Raw genomic sequence first — 22,616 nt, forward strand, 5'->3', positions numbered from 1 at the left:
TGATTTCAACAGACGGACGGACGTACGGGCATGCTTAGATCGACTCAGAATTTCACCACGACCCAGAATATATACTTTATGGGGTCTTAGAGCAATATTTTGATGTGTTACAAAAATGCACAATATTCCATTAGTTCCCACAATTGAACAAAATTTAAACATTTTTGTTTTTTATTTAGAAAAATATATCGACCTTAGGGTATTTTAGTTTTTAGTTTTGTTGTGATTTCTAGAGTTTCTAGTCAGGCTTTCAAGGTCATAAGTTTATGTAAATAAAATATAATTTATTTCATATTTGTATCCTACGTTTCGAGGGGGATTTATTTGGTCCATTTGGAAGAAAGAGGCAATGCTGAAGTTGTGCCATTTTCTTCTCTATCACCATAATGCCTTAGTTAGGTTGATTGACGCAAGCCCCATCGGCAGCAAGCCTTTTGAGTCACGTTATTCGACTCTCCAATTTAGTGTGTGTGTGTGTGTGAGTAACACTCCCGCTTTCAAAGTATAAACAAGTTTTAAGCATCCACTGAAAATGTCATATTAAGATTAGAAAAATGCTTTAGCTCATTATATATGGGATATAATTTATAAATGGACTACCCTGATTACTATGATATCTGCCCGAATCAGAGAAATTTGCTAAATTGAAGTGCAACACACTTTGTCCTTTACGCAAAAACAAAACAAAAATACATATATCCTTTCAAATACTCATAAAACGAAACACAACAATCGTTAAACTCTCTTACACACACACACACACATACAAATGTACAAAAGAAAATCGACGCAAACACACGCACATTGCCGGAACATGACAAGGCACATAAAATGAAAACGTATTCTTGAGTCCCATTGCAACAAAAAGAAAACCTATCGTAAACGAATAGCATGCACCAAAAAAACAGAAAACCAACTCTCCACATCCCCCCTTTGTTAGGAGACCAAGCAAAAGTCTTGGTGAAAAATAGGAAAACATATCAAAAGAATAATTGCCTTCTACTTGTTTCTTCAGCATGACGACGAAGATGATGATGAGGACGATTATTTTGCTTCTTCTTCTTCTTGCTAGTTTTTTCTATTGTTGTTGTTGCGTGTGCCTCGTTTAAGCATACGCACACATACACATAAAAACCCATAGTGCATTACCAAAATCCTTATAAAATAACAAGAAAATTTTTCTAGGTTGTATAGAGGGCATTGCAGTAACTGTACTCCTCTATATTAAGTCCGTGAGGTAGCGTTAGAAGTTTCGTTTTGAAGACATTCGATATACAGTAGATAACGAATATCAGAAACCCATCAAAAAACAAGTATATAAGATTCGGCCAGGCCGAATCTTATGTACCCTCCACCATGGATTGCGTAGAAACTTCTACTGAAGATTATCATCCACAATCGAATTACTTGTGTTGCGGTAACACTTGCCGATGGCAAGGTATCTTAAAATTTCCTAACACCGTAATATATACCACATAGTCCATACGTGGTATATATTTAACTAAAAAGGCCGATTAAATGCGTATATAATTAAGTTTAAAGTTTCTACAGAAATAAAATTTTGACAAAATAAAATTTTGACAACATTTTCTATAGAAGTAAAATTTGGAAAAAATTTTTCTATAGAAATACAATTTGGATAAAATTTTCTATAGAAATAAAATTTGGAAAAAAAATTCTATAGAAATAAAATTTGGAAAAAAAAATCTATAGAAATAAAGTGTTGACAAAATTTTCTATAGAAATAAAATTTTGACAAAATTTTCTATAGAAATAACATTTTGACAATGTTTTCTATAAAAATAAAATTTTGGTAGATTATTTTTGGCTCGAGTGGCAACCATGATTATGAACCGATATGGACCAATTTTAGCATGGTTATTAGCGGCCATATATTAACACCACGTTGCAAATTTCAACCGGATCGGATGAATTTTGCTCGTCCAAGTGGCTCCGGAGTTCAAATCTGGGGATCGGTTTATATAGGGGCTATATATAATTACGGACTGATATGGACCAATTTTTGAATGGTTCTTAGAGACTATATACTACTACCATGTACAAAATTTCAGCCGGATCGGATGAAATGTGCTTCTCTTAGAGGATCCGCAAACCAAATCTGGGAATCGGTTTATATGGGGGCTATATATAATTATGGACCGATGTGGACCAATGTTTGCATGGTTGTTAGAGACCATATACTAACATCATGTTCCAAATTTCAGCCAGATCGGATGAAATATGCTTCTCTTAGAGGCTCCGCAAGGCAAATCTGGGGGTCCGTTTATATGGTGGCTATACGTAAAAGTGATCCGATATGGACCAATTTTTGCATGGTTGTTAGAGACCATATACTATCAACATGTACCGAATTTCAGCCCGATCGGATGAAATTTGCAATTTGCAATACCATCCGATCCATTTGCAATACCAATAACAACTACTTGTGCCAAGTTTCAAGTCGATAGCTTGTTTCGTTCAGAAGTTAGCGTGATTTCAACAGACGGACGGATGGACGGACATGCTCAGATCGACTCAGAATTTCACCACGACCCAGAATATACATACATTATGGGGTCTTAGATCAATATTTCGATGTGTTACAAACGGAATGACAAACTTAATATACCCCCATCCTATGGTGGAGGGTATAAAAATTTTGAAGTTCTTCTACACTGAAAAAAAGCATTCTCGGTTCCAAACATTTTGTCTTTACTTTAAAAAATTTGGTATTGATTCCGAGCCAAAGAAGCGGAGAATACAAGTAAGGATACTTTTAAGACACAATTCTCTTAAATTAAGTTTTGTGTACTTGCTTCTAGGAAGCAAATTTTAATTTTTCGCTTTCTCAGCTTTTTTTCTTCATATGCTATCAAAGTCCTTTAAAAACGAGTTAACGGCAACTTTATTTTCCAAATTAGGACTCGACTTCCAGTAGAAATTATGCTATGTTTGAAGTAAAAAACTTCTTTAAAATAAAGTTTTGAAAAACATGTCGTATATTTGAACGATTTTTTGCATTGTAGTCAAGATGCAAAAAGACAACAAATTTAAAGACAATTTCATTAAATTTAATGAATTTTTCTGAATTATTAAAGTCAAGTTGACCTTAGCCTATAAATTGTTTCTTTCATGGTAAGATACCCATTTTTAAGTCAAATCACTTAATTATAAGGACAATACGACTTCATTGAAAAGTTTATCGACTTTTGGACAAGGAAAATAACTTTATTTTAGAGAAATGCGTCTTCTATGCTAAGCAAAATTTGTATTCGTATTTTAAAGACATGAAATCTTTGACCTCACGACAATATTTTTTTTCAGTGTAGAGGTACAACTTTAAAAGCCTCAATTGCCAACGTTTCGAACAAGCATACATTAAAAATCATAAAAAATTATAAAATTGATTTATTTAGCAACATATCACAAATTTTTTTTAATATACATCCAAACACTGTACACCTTACACTGAAAAAAATGTTGTCGTGAGGTTAAAGATTTCATGTTTTTAAAATAGGAATGCAAATTTTGCTTAGCATAGAAGACGCATTTTTCTAATATTAAGTTTTTTTCCTTGTCCAAAAGTCGATTAACTTTTCAATTAAGTCTTATAATTAAGCGATTTCACTTAAAAATGGGTATCATAACATGAAATAAAAAATTTTTGGGCTAAGGTCAACTTGACTTTAATAATTCAGAAAAATTCTTTACAATTAATGAAATTGTCTTTAAATTTGTTGTCTTTTTGCATCTTGACTACCAAACAAAAAATCGTTCAAATATAGGACATGTTTTTCAACGCTTTATTTTAAAAGCGTTTGTACTTGAAACATAGCATAATTGGAAAGTAAAGTTGTCGTTAACTTGTGTTTAAATGACTTTGATAGCATATGAAGAAAAAAAGCTGAAAAAATCGAAAAAATAAAACCCATATTTGAAAGAGAATTGCGTCTTAAAAGTATACTTACTTGCGCTGCTTCTTTGGCTCGGAATCTATACCAAAATTTTTAAAGTAAAGACAAAATCTTTGGAACCGGGCATGCTTTTTTTTTGAGTGTATAAAGTGATGCAAATTCAGTGCAACGGCTGTTGAAATGGTGGGCATCCGCCCTACACTGGAAAAAAACGTGCCCCGTTCCAGAGATTTTGTCTTTACACTAATGATTTGGGTATTGATCCGAGCCAAAGAAGCGGAGAACTGGAGTAAGGACAAATCTAAGACACAATTCTCTTTTAAATTTAAGTTTTGCGTACTAGATTCTAAGGAACAAAGTTTAACTTATTCGTTTTTCAGCTTTTTGCTTAATGTGCTATAAATCATGTTAACGACAACTTAAATTTACAAATTCCGACACGACTGCAACATCATTTTCATCTAAACTCCAGCTATACCTTACAGAATTATTTATAAAGGCTCATGCCACTACTACCACAATTGCACTAGTGCATCATCTACGTATACAGACTTTAGCTATGGCTATGAGTACACTTCAACTTAGCAATCCTCCTAAATATCCTTCATCAATATACTTCTCATTTGCTCTGTGTTCTACGGCTCGGTTTTTTGTATAAGTGCGGTTGAACACCAGGATGAGTGTGTGTGTGTGTGTGGGTATTCTCATTCATGTCCATCCTCACGCAATACCAGACCATCACATGCGAAATGCTCTTCATCTGCCAGAATACGAAAACGCCTCACAAAAGGACTCCTCCTGGCCTATGTTTAACGAAACACAAGCTCTCCCTATACCATTAGGTATTCCCCCTCTTCCCCTCAGAAAATTTGTGCAACCTTATGTTGCCACGAAATGTTGTCCCTCCACATCACAGCCTCTATATGGAGTATGAAGCCTGTTTTAGGTCCAAAGGGGCCCATAACGAGTCTATAGCATGACTTTGTGTGTGTGTGTGTGTGAGAGTTTTTATGGCATAGTCCTTTCACATCCTTAGTTCTTTGCGTTCAAAAGACGGATATAAATGTATTTGTGCTGCCATCAATAATCCCGAAATATTTTTTGAGCGAAAAAAACACAGCAAAGTTTACAAAGGTCGACTGCATTTTTTGTAGACTGCTGTGTGCTAGTGTGTCTGTGGGTGTGCGGCATTCAAAGCCTGAAAAACTATACCGAAATATAAAAACGTACATTTCGAAGGATGCGTTGTTGCAGTCCAGTAAGGATATTTGCCCAGCCAACCTTTCTTATCGTGTGTACAATATTCTCCCCTCTCCTCCGGCCCACGTCTCTCGTGTAGTTGTACTATTTTGACAACCCACACCAGAATTTTGTGTTCAAAAAAAAATTTTTTTTTGGATGTGACACCAACGCAATTGAGGAAAAACGTCCATTTCAACCTGCAACGTAGTCCCCCCACATCTAGGTCCTTCTTGCTTTTGTAGGCTATCGTATTGTGTCACCCCTGCTCGCTGCACTCCGCCATACTCAAAATAGCCAATCGCATGTGATGGCTGCAACGCAGCGTGGGTGGTCTGCACAGATATTTGAAGGCGTGGCCTAAATGCCAAAATCGTAAATGCGTGTGTTTACTTTATCAACACATTAAATCCTCAACAAACAACCGAAAAATGCTCAACCATGCCAACATATGATAACCCCAAACAGCCCTTCCCCTCTAAAACAAAGGACGGTGAAAGCTTCACTAGTATAGATTCTCCCACCCATGATAAAATTCTGCATCGAAGTGGATATGAGGAACCATAACGGTAAACTTAAGATTACAGTGGACATATGCAGTCGCATGCAACAGTAAGAGTAAATATGGTGGGAAATTCTTCAGTCTCAATCTGTAATCTACATTTCACTGTTGAGGTTATGTAAAATAGTTACTTGTAGGAGAACACTGTCTAATGCTTGAGTCTGTTGTGATTAGGTTTCTGTAGTTTCATTTTACACTGCAACCTCATTGCATATGAGGTAACTTTATTCTCTTTATATGCAATGTGTTATAAGAGAACTCTCCAATAACATTGAAGAGTTAACGGTATCTGCTCTTAGTACTATCATTCATTGTGGGTGGTTTGATTGTGCACCTGCATAATTTATCTGACCTACCGTTATGTTTTAACTGCTAGCTGTAGTTCTCTTAGTAAATACCTACAGATTTTTTTGTGTGTTTGCTGAGAGCAATGCAGAGAAATGTTGTGCGAATGTGCTAGTGTGATTGTGGGTGTATATAGGGGATAATGTTAGTTGCATGTAACACTAGCCGGCTTTTTGGTTTGAATTGTTATCGCAAAACTATTTCCACTTTCTTTTCTTATTCTTCTTCTTCTTCCATCTTTTGTCAATATTCCGACGGCGTTTTAAAATATGACAAAGTATACGAAATACCGACGGCTTTTCTAATAGTGGTTTATAAAATAAATACACAAAATATTTTTATTTATGGCAAAAATTTCAAATTAATTACAAATTAATTTAAAATAGTTTTTATTTTCAATATATGGCAGTGAATAATTAAGCTCGAGGCCTGACCTCGAATATTTATTGATTTACGGAACACGAAAATAAGTTTATTTTCAACTCGAAAACCAAACATAGTATTCACCATACACTAAATTATTTAGGTGGCCATACACTAAATTATTTAGTCGTCAGCCAATACTAAATAAAGAAACATATACTGAGGGGAATCACAGAATTTGTTTTCAACTATCCCAAACAGAGGTGCAAATGACGAAGAAGAAATATTCAAACCAGTTTGGGATGAGTTCGAGTTCAAACCAGGACTGGGATGAGTTCGTAAATGTCGATGAAAACGTCGTGACATCAGAAGAGCCTTCATTGAGAGAAATAGTGGAGAACACAAAAGAAAATGATGAAACTCACAGCGATAATGAACCAGATGACGAAGATGAGCCAATCCAAAATTCCAACTAGGACAGAAACCTTGAGTGCGTTGCACACATTTAAATAGTATTTACGATTTGGGGGTTCTGATATATCAGAGAGTTTATATAGTTTCCTTGAAATTATTTAAAGTATATTATTAAAAGAAAGTGTTGTAAATAGAAAACAAACCACAATTCGAAACTATTTCCAATCTCAATAAATAAATCTCATGATAAAAAAAACTTAAAAATATTGTGTGCAATTATTTGGATACAACGACGCTCGGTTATAACGACGTATAATTTCGGTCCCTTGGCGGTCGCTATAAAAACCACACTAGGCAAATATTTGACCAAATTGAGTGTCAAACATTTTTCCAGGTATAAATTTTTTCAAAATTTTCTCTACGAATTAAAATTTGACCAAATTTTCTCTATGAATTAAATTTTGACAAAATTTTTTCTAGGAACAATATGTTTACAAAATTTTCTATAGAAATAAAATTGTGACAAAGTTTTCTCTAGGTATAAAATTTTTACAAAATTTTCTCTATGAATTAAATTTTGACAAAAATTTCTGTAGAAATAAAATTTTTACAAAATTTTCTCTATGAATTAAATGTTGACAAAAATTTCTCTAGGAGTTAATTTTTGACAAAATTTTCTATTGGAATAAAATTTTGACAAAATTTTCTCTAGGAATAAAATTTTGACAAAATTTTCTCTAGGTATAAAGTTTTTACAAAATTTTCTCTATGTATTGAGTTTTGACAAAATTTTCTGTAGAAATAAATTTGTTACAAAATTTTCTCTATGAATTAAATTTTAAAAAAATTTCTCTAGGAGTTCATTTTTGACAACATTTTCTCTAGGAATAAAATTTTGACAAAATTTACTAAGAAATTAAATTTTGACAAAATTTTCTATATGAATAAAATTTTGACATTTTCTATAGGAATAAAATTTTGACAAAACTTTATGAATTAAATTTATACAAAATTTTCTATAGAAATCAAATTTTGACAATTTTTTTGTTGGAATTAAATGTTGACAACATTTTCTCTAGGAATTAAATTTTGACAAAATTTACTATAGAATTAAATTAAAAAAAAATCCTATAGAAATAAAATCTTGACAAAATTTTCTATACAATTTTGACAAAATTTTCTATAGGTATAAAATTTTTACAAAATTATCGCTATGAATTAAATTTTGACAAAATTTTCAGCAGAAATAAAATTTTTACAAAATATTCTCTATGAATTAAATTTTGACAAAATTTTCTCTAGGAATTAAATTTTGACAAAATTTTCTATAGGAATAAAATTTTGACAATACTTTATGAATTAAATTTTGACAAAATTTTCTCTAGAATAAAATTTTTCAAAATTTTCTCGATGAATTAAATTTTGACAAATTTTTCTCTAGGAATAAAATTTTTACAAAATTTTCTATAGAAATAAAATTTTGACCAAATTTTCTCTAGGTATAACATTTTTACAAAATTTTCTCTATGAATTAAATTTTGACAAAATTTTCTGTAGAAATAAAATTTTTACATAATTTTCTCTATTTATTAAATTTTGACAAAAATTTCTCTATGAATTAAATTTTGACAAAATTTTCTATTGGAATAAAATTTTGACAAAACTTTATGATTAAATTTTGACAAAATTTTCTATAGAAATAAAATTTTGAAAATTTTTGTTTTTTTTTTTTGGAATTAAATGTCCGGTTTTTGGAAAATAATTTTACAACGATGTTAGATATCCAATATGAGCTAAAAATGTCTGTTGGTTTGGCTGTGGCGACGGATTCTTTTTCGATTTTTGTCAAATATTTGCCCATTGTGACCATAGCATAAGGAAATTGGTTTTTGTTAGTTGTGTGTTTTGTTTTAACATAATTTAGACATACAATTGTGATCAATAAAGGGTTAAAAAAAAAACTATATAAATCATTATCTTCCTTATCATATTAACGATGTCAGCATGTTCCTTCCAATATGTAGATTCGCCTAGATTTCCAATAAATCAGCAGTCTGTAAGATAAATTAGTTTTTCAGAAAGTAAACAGAATAATTCTAATTTAATTTTGTTCAATTAAAAGTTAATTTTGTTAAACATTACCTGCATAGAATATCAAGTTCTTTTCTTAGTTCCAGATTTATAATCTTCTTTTGCAGTTGTAGTCTTTTAGTATAAAAAGGTGTATTAAGGAGCCCGGTAATTTAATTTTAGCAACAATTCCTTTCCAAAATTTCCACACATTGAAATTGTCTATTAAAATTTGAACCAATCAAAGAAAAAACAAGTATATACGGCCGTAAGTGCGTCCAGGCCGAAGCTTATGTACCCGCCACCATGGATTGCGTAGAAACTTCTACTGAAGACTGTCATCCACAATCGAATTACTTGGGTTGCGGTAACACTTGCCGATGGCAAGGTATCGTAAAACTTTTTAACACCGTCTTCTAAATTACAAGGTAGTCCATACGTAGTATATATTAAACTAAAAAAGGCCGATTAAATAAGTATATAATTAAGTTTAAAGTTTCTTTAGAAACAAAATTTTGACAAAATAAAATTTTCACAAAATAAAATTTTGACAAAATAAAATTTTTACAACATTTTGTATAGAAGTAAAATTTGGAAAAGTTTTCTATAAAAATAAAATTTGGAAAAATTTTCTATAGAAATAAAATTTTGACAAAATTTTCAACAAAAAAAATTATTGACAAAATTTTCTATAGAAATAAAATTTTTACAAAATTTTCTATAGAAATAAAATGTTGAAAATTTTTTTTATAGAAATAATATTTTGACAAAATTTTCTATGGAAATAACATTTTGACAATGTTTTCCATAAAAATAAAATTTTGGTAAATTATTTTTGGCTCGAGTGGCAACTGAATATGAACCGATATGGACCAATTTTTGTGTGATTGGGGATATATATAACTATAGACCGATATATATATATATATATATATATATATATATATATATATATATATATATATATATATATATATATATATATATATATATATATATATATATATATATATATATATATATATATATATATATATATATATATATATATATATATATATATATATATATATATATATATATATATATATATATATATATATATATATATATATGGCTATATATAACTATAGACCGATATGGACCAATTTTGGCATGGATATTAGAGGCTTATAAAAACACCACGTTGCACATTTCAACCGGATCGGATGAATTTTGCTCCTCCAAGAGGCTCCGGAGGGCAAATCTGGGAATCGATTTATATGGGGCTATATATAATTATGGACCGATATGGACCAATTTTTGCATGGTCATTAGAGAACATATACCAACACCATGTACCAAATTTAAGCCGGATCGGATGAAATTTTCGTTTCTTAGAGGCTCCGCAAGCCAAAACGGGGGATCGGTTTATATGGGGGCTATATATATTTATGGACCGATGTGGACCAATTTTCGCATGGTCATTAGAGAAAATATACCAATACCATGTACCAAATTTCAGCCGGATCGGATGAGATTTGCTTCCCTTAGAGGCTCCGCAATCCAAATCGGGGGATCGGTTTATATGGGGGCTATATATAATTATGGACCGATGTGGACCAATTTTTGCATGGTTTTTAGAGACGATATACTTACTCCATGTTCCAAATTTCAGCCGGATCGGACGAAATGTGGTTCTCTTAGAGGCTCCGCAAGCCAAATCGGGGGATCGGTTTATATGGGGGCTATATATAATTATGGACCGATATGGGCCAATTTTTGCATGGTTGTTAGAGACCATATACTAACACCATGTACTAAATTTCAGCCGGATCGGATAAAAGTTGCTTCCTTAGAGCGATCTCAAGCCAAATTTGGGGGTCCGTTTATATGGGAGCTATACGTAAAAGTGGGCCGATAAGGACCAATTTTTGCATGGTTATTTGAGACCATATACTAACACCATGTACCAAATTTCAGCCGGATCGGATAAAATTTTCTTCTCTTAGAGCAATCGCAAGCCAAATTTGGCGGCCCGTTTATATGGGGGCTATACGTAAAAGTGGACCGATATGGCCTATTTGCAATACCATCCGACCTACATTAATAACAACTACTTGTGCCAAGTTTCAAGTCGATAGCTTGTTTCGTTCGGAAGTTAGCGTGATTTCAACAGACGGACGGTCGGACGGACATGCTCAGATCGACTCAGAATTTCACCACGACCCAGAATATATATACTTTATGGGGGTCTTAGAGCAATATTTCGATGTGTTACAAACGGAATGACAAAGTTAATATACCCCCATCCTATGGTGGAGGGTATAATAATGGCAAAGAAATGTAATATGTAGTATTATATTAATGATACTGTGCAAATTTAGAAAAAAAATATAAATCGAAATTACATATTTTCATTATTTTTCATATTTTTAAATCCAAAAGAAATTACTTTTTTACCATTACATAATTCAGCTCATTAGTTTATGAATCAGATATACTGCTCTCTACTTGGGTTCAAACTGAAAAAGGCAGGTAAAACAAAAATGCAATTTAATGCCAACGCTACTTCGCAACTTCAAGAATCTTCCAACAAACCCATACCGCTCTTGTCCAGCAAAAAAAGCGTCGCCAAAAAAGTAGTGAAAATGTTCTTTTTGGATCCAGAAGTGGTGCAAAAGTGGCGCAGAAGCGATGAATTTAACATGGGCTTGTCATAGGACGGATGTCCACCATTTTAACAGCCGTTGCACTGGATTTGCATCACTTCTTAAGGTGTGATGCGAATTCAGTGTTTTGAATATGAATTAAGAAATTTGGTGATATTTTGACAAATAAATAACTTTTTAAATTTTTTATGAGTTTTAATGCATTCTTATGCTTGTGTTTTTGGCATCAAATATTTTCAAAAATTCCCAATATTTCTAGAATGGATTTGGCATTTTTTTTCAGAAAAAATTAAATAATTTTTACCATTTTATAAATTCTTAATCTATTTTTAACTATTTGAAACCAAAAATTTTAAATTTTCCATTAAAAATATGAAAAAAGCTAGTTATAAAAAATTTAATTACATGAACTTCCTGTGCAGCTAAAATAAAGAACGTCTTTGGGAGGAAATTTTTGGAAGTGCTTTTAAAGTTGTGCCTTTAGAAGAACTTCTAAAATTTTTTGCTGGGTGGTTTTAAGAAAACTAGGGGTGAAAAATGTTTACAATTTTAAAAGATCAATACGGTACCCACCTTTTTATTGCAAACATACTCTTATATTCCTATATATTTGATAAAATAATTGAGTTGATGGGATTGAATGGTCAATTTCATGAAATAAAATTGCTCACTAAAAGAAATGAATAAAAAATATATTATTTTAGTTTGTTTAATGTAAACACGCTTCAATGGAAAACGGTATTCACATTTCATAATTGCTTACCTTCAATAAACGTAGATTGTAGAGGTGTGCACGTGACACGAAATTGTCGTGACTCACGAAAATTTTCGCGATTCGTGCGTGAGTCACGCTCATGACAACAGCGTGAGTGTGCGTGAGCGTGATTAACAAACCAAACTGTCGTGCGTGAGCATGAGTCACGAAAATAATATCTTCGTGAGTGTGCGTGAGTAACGAATTACACTCACGAAAATAATCCTGCCCACCAACATAAAACGCTTAAGAGTTAAATTCAATTACAATTCTAGTGACACCTGGGATGTTAAGAGTTTAATAACACTCTCGATTTTAATAATGCTCATGTTTTCAGACACTTCGGTAAGTTAAATTAATCATAAAATTATTCGTGAGTCACGGTATTTTTCGTGAGTCACGACGTTTTCGTACGTGAGTGTGCGTGAGTACAAATTTTCTTTTCGTGAGTGTGCGTGAGCGTGAGTCCTACCAAAAAATATCGTGCGTGAGTATGATTTTTTAGTCGTGAGTGTGCGTGAGCGTGAGTAAACTATTACTCACGTGCACACCTCTAATAGATTGTTTTCCATTTTTACAATACCATAAACAACAAGTAAGTAAAGTAGAAAGTCGGGCGGGCCGACTATATCATACCCTAAACCACCATTACAGAATTAGTAATCATAAGCATTTATGGGGTAACATATAGGTCTGGGAGATAAACCGCAGTTACATATTTAAGAAAATTAAGGGGTACATGTCTATGGGTGCTTTGTGTCAATCTGACTATAGCTCATAGTCAATGTTGCCAGGGAAAATGTTCGGCTTACCCTACAAGGACAAAAAAAGTTCCCTACTTTCCTATATATTCCCAAACAATTTTCCATACTATATTTTTCGTTAAATTTAAAAAAATTTACAATACAAAAATGGTTCTAAGTACTTTATTATCTTAAAACATGAATATGCAACGTATATAACTTAGAATATAAATTTGTATTACCACCACGGTTGCCACAGTTGGTAGAATTTTACCCAAATTAGTAATCTTTTTTGTTAAATCTCTATAAAAATAAAATTGTGGAAAAAGCTTTTATAAGCAAATTATTGTAATTAATTTTTCTATAGAAATAAAATTTTGACAATAAATTCTATAGAAATAAAATTTTGAGAAAAAAATTCCACAAAAATAAAATTTTGAGAAAATTTTTTAAGAAATAATATTTTGAAAAAAATTTCTATAGAAATACAATTTTGACAAAATGTTCTATAGAAATAAAATGTTGACAAAATTTTCTACAGGAATAAAGTTTACCACACATTGTTAAAGATCAAGCCTTGCCGGCTTCTAATTTCCTCCTCTAGAGTCACCAAAATGTACAAATTATTACAAATTGTGTTGAGTGAAAATGTCCTACATTGTGGTCCTAGGTCCCTACAAGACGCTAAATATTAGAAAACCCCTACATATAGGGAATTTCCCCTACTGGCTGTGTTGATATTGCGCCTACGGAGTTAGTAAGCCACTAATATTGAGCCCATTATTAAAAAAGAGAAAATCGTTAAATTAGGGTGGGTAATAAATACAAATTTGTAAAAATCGAGCAATATTCTTATGTAAGAGCTACAAGTACGTATAAGTACGATCGGTAGTACATCAAAATTTGAAATTTGAGTAACATTGGTTAATAAATAAGAGTACTATGGCCAAAATTGGGAAAATCCAGCGATGCATATATATGGAAGCTATACCTAAATCTCAACCCATTTGCATAATATTTTGCTGGTTTGATTAATACCACAAAAGGTTGCTTGTGCAAGATTTGAGTAAGTTACGAAATTAGGCCTGTATGGTCAAACATAAGGTTATAAGGGCGAATTTTTCAACATCGGGCGATACATATATGGGAGCTTTAACTACATGTGAACCGATTTCGATTAAATTTTGCACATATAGTTAGTACTATAGAGGACTGGATCTCGCCAACTTTTAGTAAGATCGGTTAATAAATAAGGGTTCTATGGCCAAAATTGGGAAAATCGGGCTATACATATATATGGAAGCTACAGCTAAATCTGAACCGATTTCGACGATTTTTTGCACATATAGTTAGTGCTATAGAAGATTATATTTAGCCAACTTTGAGTAAGATCGGTTGATAAATAAAGGTTTTGTGGCCAAATTTGGGAAAATCGGGCGATACATATATATGAGAGCTATATCTAAATCTGAACCGATTTGGATGAAATTTTGCAGGCTTGAAGGGCGATGGCAAATTTGGTGACGATCCGTTTGACAAAACGCGCAACGTGACCCCATTTGTCGAAATCGGGCGATACATATATATGGGAGCTATATCTAAATTTGATCGGAATTCTTCCAAATTCAATAGCGTTCGTCCTTGTGCCCAAAAGACTCCCTGTACCAAATTTCATCAAAATCGGTTAATAATTGCGACCGGAATCCTGTGAACAACAAATACATGGATATACGGACGGACACCAAGCGCTAGATCTACTCAGGAGGTGATTCTGAGTCGATCGGTATATATTTTATGGGGTCTAAAATCAATATATCTGGTAGGCACATTTTTTGGCCGATCAAACTTATTATACCCTGACCACTATGTGGTTTAGGGTATAAAAATGGAAAAAAAGGAATTTCGTGTTTTGATAACATACTGTTTTCTGAAGGGGAAAATACGGTGGAAGCAAAAACTTGGCTTGATAATGAGTTTCCGGACTCTGCCCCAGGGAAATCAACAATAATTGATTGGTATGCAAATTTCAGGCGTGGTGAAATGAGCACGGAGGACGGTGAACGCAGTGTACGCCCGAAAGAGGTGGTTGCCGACGAAAACATAAAAAAAAATCTACAAAATGATTTTGAATGACCGTAAAATGAAGTTTATCGAGAAAGCAGAGGCCTTAAAGATATCAAAGGAACGTGTTGGTCATATCATTTGGATATGCGGAAGCTCTGAGCAAAATGGGTGCCGCGCGAGCTCACATTTGACCAAAAACAACAACGTGTTGATGATTCTGAGTGGTGCTTGCAGCTGTTAACTCGTAATACACCCGAGTTTTTCCGTCGATATGTGACAATGGATGAAACACTCCTGAGTCCAATCGACAGTCGGTTGAGTGGGCAGCCACCGGTGAACCGTCTCCGAAGCGTGGAAAGACTCAAAAGTCCGCTGGCAAAGTAATGGCCTCTGTTTTTTGGGATGCGCATGGAATAATTTGTATCGATTATCTTGAGAAGGGAAAAACCATCAATAGTGACTATTAAAGGGTGATACGGTCAAAATTTGGTCAAGGGGAAACGCGTGTAAATCGGTGAAATCGTTTATTTAAAAAATCAAATTAAATTTCTTTTTCAAGTTCAATTAGTATAAAATTCAGGAAAAATATTCAGTTAGGCTTTCGCTTTTCCGAATCCGAATTGCCGGGCCTCACGCTTGACACCTGCCATCAGATTTTGTACAGCCACCTTGTCCACCTTTTTCGCCGCAGAAAGCCAGTTTGCCTTGAACTGCTGCTCGTCCTTAGCAGTTTTTTTGGTCTTCTTTAGGTTCCGCTTGACAATAGCCCAGTATTTCTCAATTGGGCGGAGCTCTGGCGTGTTGGGAGGGTTCTTGTCCTTGGGAACCACCTGTACGTTGTTGGCGGCGTACCACTCCATGGCATTTTTACCGTAATGGCAAGATGCCAAATCCAGCCAAAACAGTACGGAACAACCGTGTTTCTTCAGGAAAGGCAGCAGACGTTTATTCAAACACTCTTTCACGTAAATTTCTTGATTGAAAGTCCCGGAAGCTATGAAAATGCTGCTTATCAAGACACAGGTACAGATGGCTTGCCAAACCAGATATTTCTTTGCGAACTTTGACAGTTTTATGTGCTTGAAAATATCTGCTACCTTTCCCCTTCCTTTTGCCGTATAAAACTCCTGTCCCAGAAGCTGCTTGTAGTCGGCTTTGACGTAGGTTTCTTCGTCCATTACCACGCAGTCAAACTTCGTCAGCATCGTCGTGTACAGCCTCCGGGATCGCGCTTTGGCCGTCGTATTTTGTTTATCATCGCGATTTGGAGTCACTACCTTCTTGTAAGTCGATAGTCTGGCTCGTTTTTTGGCTCGATGCACGGTTGTAGACGATACACCCAGCTTGTTTGCGGCATCTCGGAGAGAGAGGTTAGGGTTTCGCTTGAAACTACCGGCAACTCTCTTTGTCGTCTCAGCGGCTTCCGGTTTTCGATTTCCCCCCGATCCAGACTTCCTGGCTGTCGACAAACGTTCCCCAAACACTTTAATTACATTTGTAACGGTTGATTTGGCAAATTTTAGCGATTTTCCCAGCTTTGCGTGCGAGTAGCAGGGATTTTCGCGATGAGCGAGCAAAATTTTGATACGCTGCTCTTCTTGCTTGGACGGCATTTCGACAACTGAAGAGTGAATTCCAAAATCAAAATAGGAGCAACATTCTACACACACACACCTTCAAAATGAGGGGTGTTCAGGTTTTTTAAATGCAAAATTGAAAGAAATACGTCAAGTTTATATTGACCTAATTTTGACCGTATCACCCTTTATATGGCGTTATTGGAGCGTTCGAAATCGCGGCAAAACGGCACCATATGAAGAAGAAAAAAGTGTTGTTCCACCAAGACAACGCACCGTGCCACAAGTCATTGAGAACGATGGCAAAAATTCATGAATTGGACTTCAAATTGCTTCCCCACCCACCGTATTCACCAGATCTGGCCCCAGCTACTTTTTCTTGTTCTCAGACCTCAAAAGGATGCTCGCAGCGAAAAAATTTGGCTGCAATGAAGAGGTGATCGCCGAAACTGAGGCCTATTTTGAGGCAAAACCGAAGGAGTACTACCAAACTGGTATCAAAAAATTGGAAGGTCGTTATAATCGTTGTATCGCTCTTGAAGTCAACTATGTTGAATAATAAAAACGAATTTTAACAAAAAAATGTGTTTTTCTTTGTTAGACCGGGGACTTATCAGCCAACCTGTTATGTGGTCTCTAACAACTACGCAAAAAATTATCTATATCGGTTCATAATTATCCATATCGGTCTATAATTATATATAGCAGAACATGGATATTCCAATCCAATGGCCACCGGATCTCAATCCGTTGGACTTGTGCTTCTGGGTCATTTTACAGAGTAAAATGATTTAAATGGAAATTATTGTATGCATTCATTAATGGTGTCGAACTTTAGAAGGGACGGGCGCATTTGTAGTGTATGATATATCGGATATAAGTAATTCAGCTTCTTTAAAATCATTATATTTCTCATACAAGATACACTTATATCCGTCGTGTTCACTTTATTCGAGTTCTAAGATTGGGGGAAAAATTGCATTTTGCCATAGACGAGTTTATAAACTCCCTATGAACCATATGGGGGCGTTTATTGGCACGAAAATAAATTACATGGCCAATCACGCCATTGCACAAATTAATCTGCTGATAATAATAACACGGTAATTTCATTTTACACAATGATTTTTTTATAGAAAATTGATTTCATTTTGTTCGACAAAGGATGACTTTTTGCCATGCATAATTCATTTGGGCCCGTTTCCATTTCAGCCATTCGAAATGAATATTCAATCAATGGCACAGAAGCAAAAAACCAACTAAAAGGAAAAAAACGACAGCGACTTATAAAGTAAGATACGAGAACAATATGGGCAAGGATAACACATTTGGAAGTAATCCTGCAGTCAACCTGGGCCCACGGCTAAGAAGGCCAGGGGACGGAGGCAATACCATAATAACACAACCGCCAATCAAGTGGCAATTTCAATTGTTTCGATAAATTTAAATGCATAATAATGGCAATGGTAACAACTAAAAATGGCGTCGTTCTACTCTACGACCATCAAAAAGGACAAGAAGCAGGGGAAACAGTAGAAGAAGAAGAAGTCAAAGGACGAAGAAGAAAATGACTACCAACCAAGGCACAAATCTACAATTATGCAATTACATTCCACTTGACAAGAAGACAGAAGGCATGTTGTCGGTTCTATGTAAACACGTCTATCTTATGCCGTGTCCCAAGCTCGGTGTGTGTTCGGCTGTCTTCCCGGATGTTCATTTTGATGAAAACATGCCAATTTTATTAAATAAATAATTCAAACGAAATTGTAAATGATACACGTTTTGCGGAGTCAAGTGGAACGAGTGAAATGCCATTATGGTAAAGTGCCAGAAATGCTGCATTGCACAATGCATTTGGAAAGGCATCGGTGCAACGATAACACTCTGGAGACTCGTTTTCGATTTCGTGCAAACTGAGGTGTGAGCTACAGTAATATATAAAACGAGTTCAATGGTCTATCTATCTTGTCCCCTATGCGAACCCTGGGGATGACTCTGGTAGAAAATTGATAAGCTAACCCACCCTAAGATGAGAGAAAGAGCTAAGCCTCTCTCTAGTTCTAAAGATTTCAGGAGGCTGTTAATCTCCTACCTTTCATTTTTTGAGATTGGTACTCTCTTAAGAGGCTTCTTACAGCTGAATGCAGACCTAAAATTAAACTTCGAAAAACCAAATGAGGGGAAATGGCCCATTGCTGAGGGCCTGTAATCGATCCAAGAATCACGAGGACTGATCGCAAATTCAGCGGTCAATGGATCATCCATCTATTACCTTGTTCTGGAGAAGGAGGATTCACACCCGGTATAAGGACTTCTTGATGTGTTTCTCTCGGTTCAGATTTAGATATAGCTGTCATATATAAATTTATCCCCGATCTGGTTATAATTGGCGTGTTTATCAACCGATGTTCTTCAAATTCCGTACATCCGAATATTTTATGAGTCTCGAAAAACTTGCAAAATATTATCGAAATCAGTTCAGATTTAGATATAGCTCCCATATATATCTTTCTCCGATTTAGACTCATATGGCAACAGAGGCCAAAGTTTACTACCGATTTTCGTGAAATTTTGCACAGAGAGTAGAGTTAGCATTCTTCCAATGCTTGGTAAATTTGATTGAAATCGGTTCATATTTAGATATAGCTCCCATATATATCTTTCGTCCGATTTGCACTTATATGACCTCAAAAGTCAGAGTTTTGCCCTGACTTGCTTCAAATTGTACACGAGAGGTAGGTTTAACGGTGTCGTTATGTGTGCCAAATTTGCTTAAAATCGGTTCAGATTTAGATATAGCTACCATATATATCTTTCGTCCTATTTGGACTTATATGGCCTCAAAAGCCAGAGTTTTGCCCTGACTTGCTTCAAATTTTGCAAAAGGAGTACGTTTAATAGTATCGGTAAGTGTGCCAAATTTACACTCATATGGCCACGGGGGCCAAAGTTATACACCCATTTACGTGAAATTTTGCAGAGATTGCAGAATTATTATTCTAACTATGCATGTCAAATGTAGTCAAAACCGGTTCAGATTATATATAGCTCCCATATATACGTACACCAGAGTTGGGGAAATATGGTAGATTTTTTCATATTTTAGACACGTTTTCAATGGGATTTTCCTCCAATTGACTGGATAGTTTCCACAGAGAATATATTTAATATGATATTTAAGTGTGTCAAGTTTGATCTAATTTGGTTCAGATTTAGATAAAGCCTCCATATATTCGTTTTTACGGTTTATACAAATATGGCCAAAATTCCCACACTTGACACAAAATTCTGTGATGATATCCCCATATCTTAGTCATATCCTATACACTGTAATGCCAGAATTTCCACAGAACGGTTGAATTTTAAATAAGGCTCCAAGTCGCCCGACTTGACCAAATAATATATCACAACCCACACTTGACCACATATCTTGGCGAGATCTAACCAATATCCTTGTAAAATCGCCACTGATGAGTTGCAAAAATTGTAAATATTACTAAAATTGTCCTATATCTCGAATCGCCTGATAAATCATAAAAGCTCTTTTGCACAATTGCATTAAAATTTCTCTCGCTTCATATGTCCCATATTTTTTACTAACATGGTGTTTCATCCCAAGGCGTTATCCGATTTAAATTTTAATTCTAGAGATTTTGTAGAAATACAAAAAATTGTCTCCATTAAAAGTATTTGTATCTGGAAACGCAAACCTTTATACAGCTCCACGCAAATTTGAAGTAGTTGCGGTAACACAAATGTTTGTGTACATAGTGTTGGAGGGTATAATATAGTCGGCCCACCCGACTTTAGACTTTCCTTACTTGTTTAATTTACATCCAAAACATTGAATTCGGATCACACCTAAAGAAGTGATGCAAATTCAGTGCAACGGCTGTTGAAATGGAGGACTTCCGTCCTATGACAAGCCCATGTTAAATTCATCGCTTCTGCGTCAATTTTGCACCACTTCCGGATCCAAAAAGAACATTTTCATTACTTTTTTGGCGACGCTTTTTTTGCTGGGAAGTTGATCAACTCTCGGACAAAGAAAAAGACTTTATGTTAGAGAAATTCGTCATCTATTCTAAGCATATTTAAGGATGCGAAATTATTGGGCCTCACAACCATATTTTTTTCAGTGTATGTTCCCGCACCTCTAATTTAATTTAATCCCATGGTGGAGCAGCATAAAAAAACATTTATATTACAAAATCTCACATCACATTTCATTTATTAGAGTTAATTTTATATATTGAAAACGTAGATTTCAGATTCTACATAAATGATCCGTCCATGTCAAATAATGTTTGGCAGGTTTCAAAAACTATTATAAGAGCACATTTATATTCTCTTTGGTTTTCCAAATTTTGCAATATTATCCACATTTTGAAAATACATAGTATTTATGTTGCACCAGACGATTTATAAATAAATTAAAAACTGAAAAATTCATCAATTTGCATTAAAAATTACATTCAAAAACTAGGAAAATACGAATTTTCATATTAAGGAGATTTACACTTTACGATGAACTCATAAAGAAATATTCGAAGATTAATGTTTGGAACTGGTTCATTGCGAAAAAAAACAACCAAAAAGATATTAATTGGAAAATTAATCATTGGAACTGACTACACATTTTTATGTGAAAGAAACGGATTATCTATGTATAATCTAATATCTACGATTGAACAGACTTTTTTATTTCGAGTATACAAACAAAAACTTAATCACATTTGAGAGTACAAAAATTTACTCAAGAGCTAACACATCACATATCAAAAAGCTCTTTGAAAATATCAAAACATACCATACCTACGACTACACATAAACATACATACAAACAATATTAAAATAAAACTAATAAAACCATATATTAATATACACGTTTCACTCAAATCGAATACCGGCTTAATTTTTTTTCTTACTTAGTTATTGCCTTCCTAAGATCATGTTGAAATATTTTATACTCTTTAGTGAGAACTATGTCATTTCTCAGAGTTGTTTGTATAGTGCGGATGGCGTCTCTCAGTTGTTGATCTTTCACATGGGCGTCAATGTCGGATGTTATGATGTTTTCCAGAGTATCTTCTAATGGTCGTGGAAGTCCATCAAAATCATATAAATCATCCACGGTAAGGTGATTTCCCAAATCCGATGTCTTCAACAACTCGTCAAATTGATCATGCAACTTAATATATTGATCTGTTTTTGAGTCACTGTGGTATTCCGCAATAAAAAATTTTAGGAATTGTAATGATTGTGAATCTTTAAAAATATTTCTCCCGCTAAGTTCGTAAATATGTTTCAGCTCATCTTTAGTCTTGGCCGGACAGTTTTGGAACACTTCAATTAATTGTGGAATAGAACACCGTTTTCTATTCATTTTGTTTTGTTTGTTTTTGTTTACACAGCCACAAGCTATCAGTTTGAGGTCTGTGAACGTATACACGTTTTATTCAATGAGCGTATAAATAGCAACTGTTAGAAACTGACAAAATATTCGGAAAACTTTTGTTTACGATGACTCATTCATGAAAGGTGGAATTGAGAGACAGAAAGTAAATAAATGAGTGGGAATTAAATAGAGAATGATCGATTGGGGCTACCCAATTCATTGTTTGGCATTTTTTGAGTATTTGTTGTATTTGGTAGCATGTGTTAGGGTTGCCAATCATTGATTGAATTTCATGAACAATTTTAATATGAACAAGTATATACGGTCGTAAGTTCGGCCAGGCCGAATCTTATGTACCCTCCACCATGGATTGCGTAGAAACTTCTACGAAAGACTGTCATCCACAATCGAATTAATTGGGTTGTGGTATCTTAAAACTTCTTAACATCGTTTTCTAAATTGTGAGTTAGTACATACGTGGTATATATTAGACAAAAAAGGTATGTAGAGGTAAGTCTA

The 22,616-nt window shown here is 34.2% G+C and overlaps 1 protein-coding gene across 2 annotated transcripts; it reads right to left on the reverse strand.

Annotated features, from left to right (window-relative positions):
* Window positions 1-153: 153 nt before the first annotated feature.
* On the reverse strand, window positions 154-22,194 carry LOC142230212 (uncharacterized). 2 transcript variants are annotated; one of them, XR_012720604.1, is made up of 3 exons: window positions 21,628-22,194; window positions 8,980-9,129; window positions 8,720-8,891 (listed from the first exon to the last, which is right to left on the reverse strand). XR_012720604.1 is itself a non-coding variant. In XM_075300855.1 (2 exons), the coding sequence occupies exons 1-2, from the start codon at window positions 22,083-22,085 to the stop codon at window positions 445-447; spliced, it is 540 nt and encodes a 179-aa protein (XP_075156970.1). In that variant the 5' UTR covers window positions 22,086-22,194; the 3' UTR covers window positions 154-444. The 2 variants fall into 2 exon arrangements, 1 of the variants encoding a protein (XP_075156970.1); XM_075300855.1 differs by lacking the exons at window positions 8,720-8,891; window positions 8,980-9,129 and adding an exon at window positions 154-526.
* Between the last annotated feature and the right edge of the window lie 422 nt (window positions 22,195-22,616).

Source organism: Haematobia irritans, chromosome 3 (genome assembly GCF_050003625.1).
Source record: "Haematobia irritans isolate KBUSLIRL chromosome 3, ASM5000362v1, whole genome shotgun sequence".
Taxonomy (NCBI): domain Eukaryota; kingdom Metazoa; phylum Arthropoda; class Insecta; order Diptera; family Muscidae; genus Haematobia; species Haematobia irritans.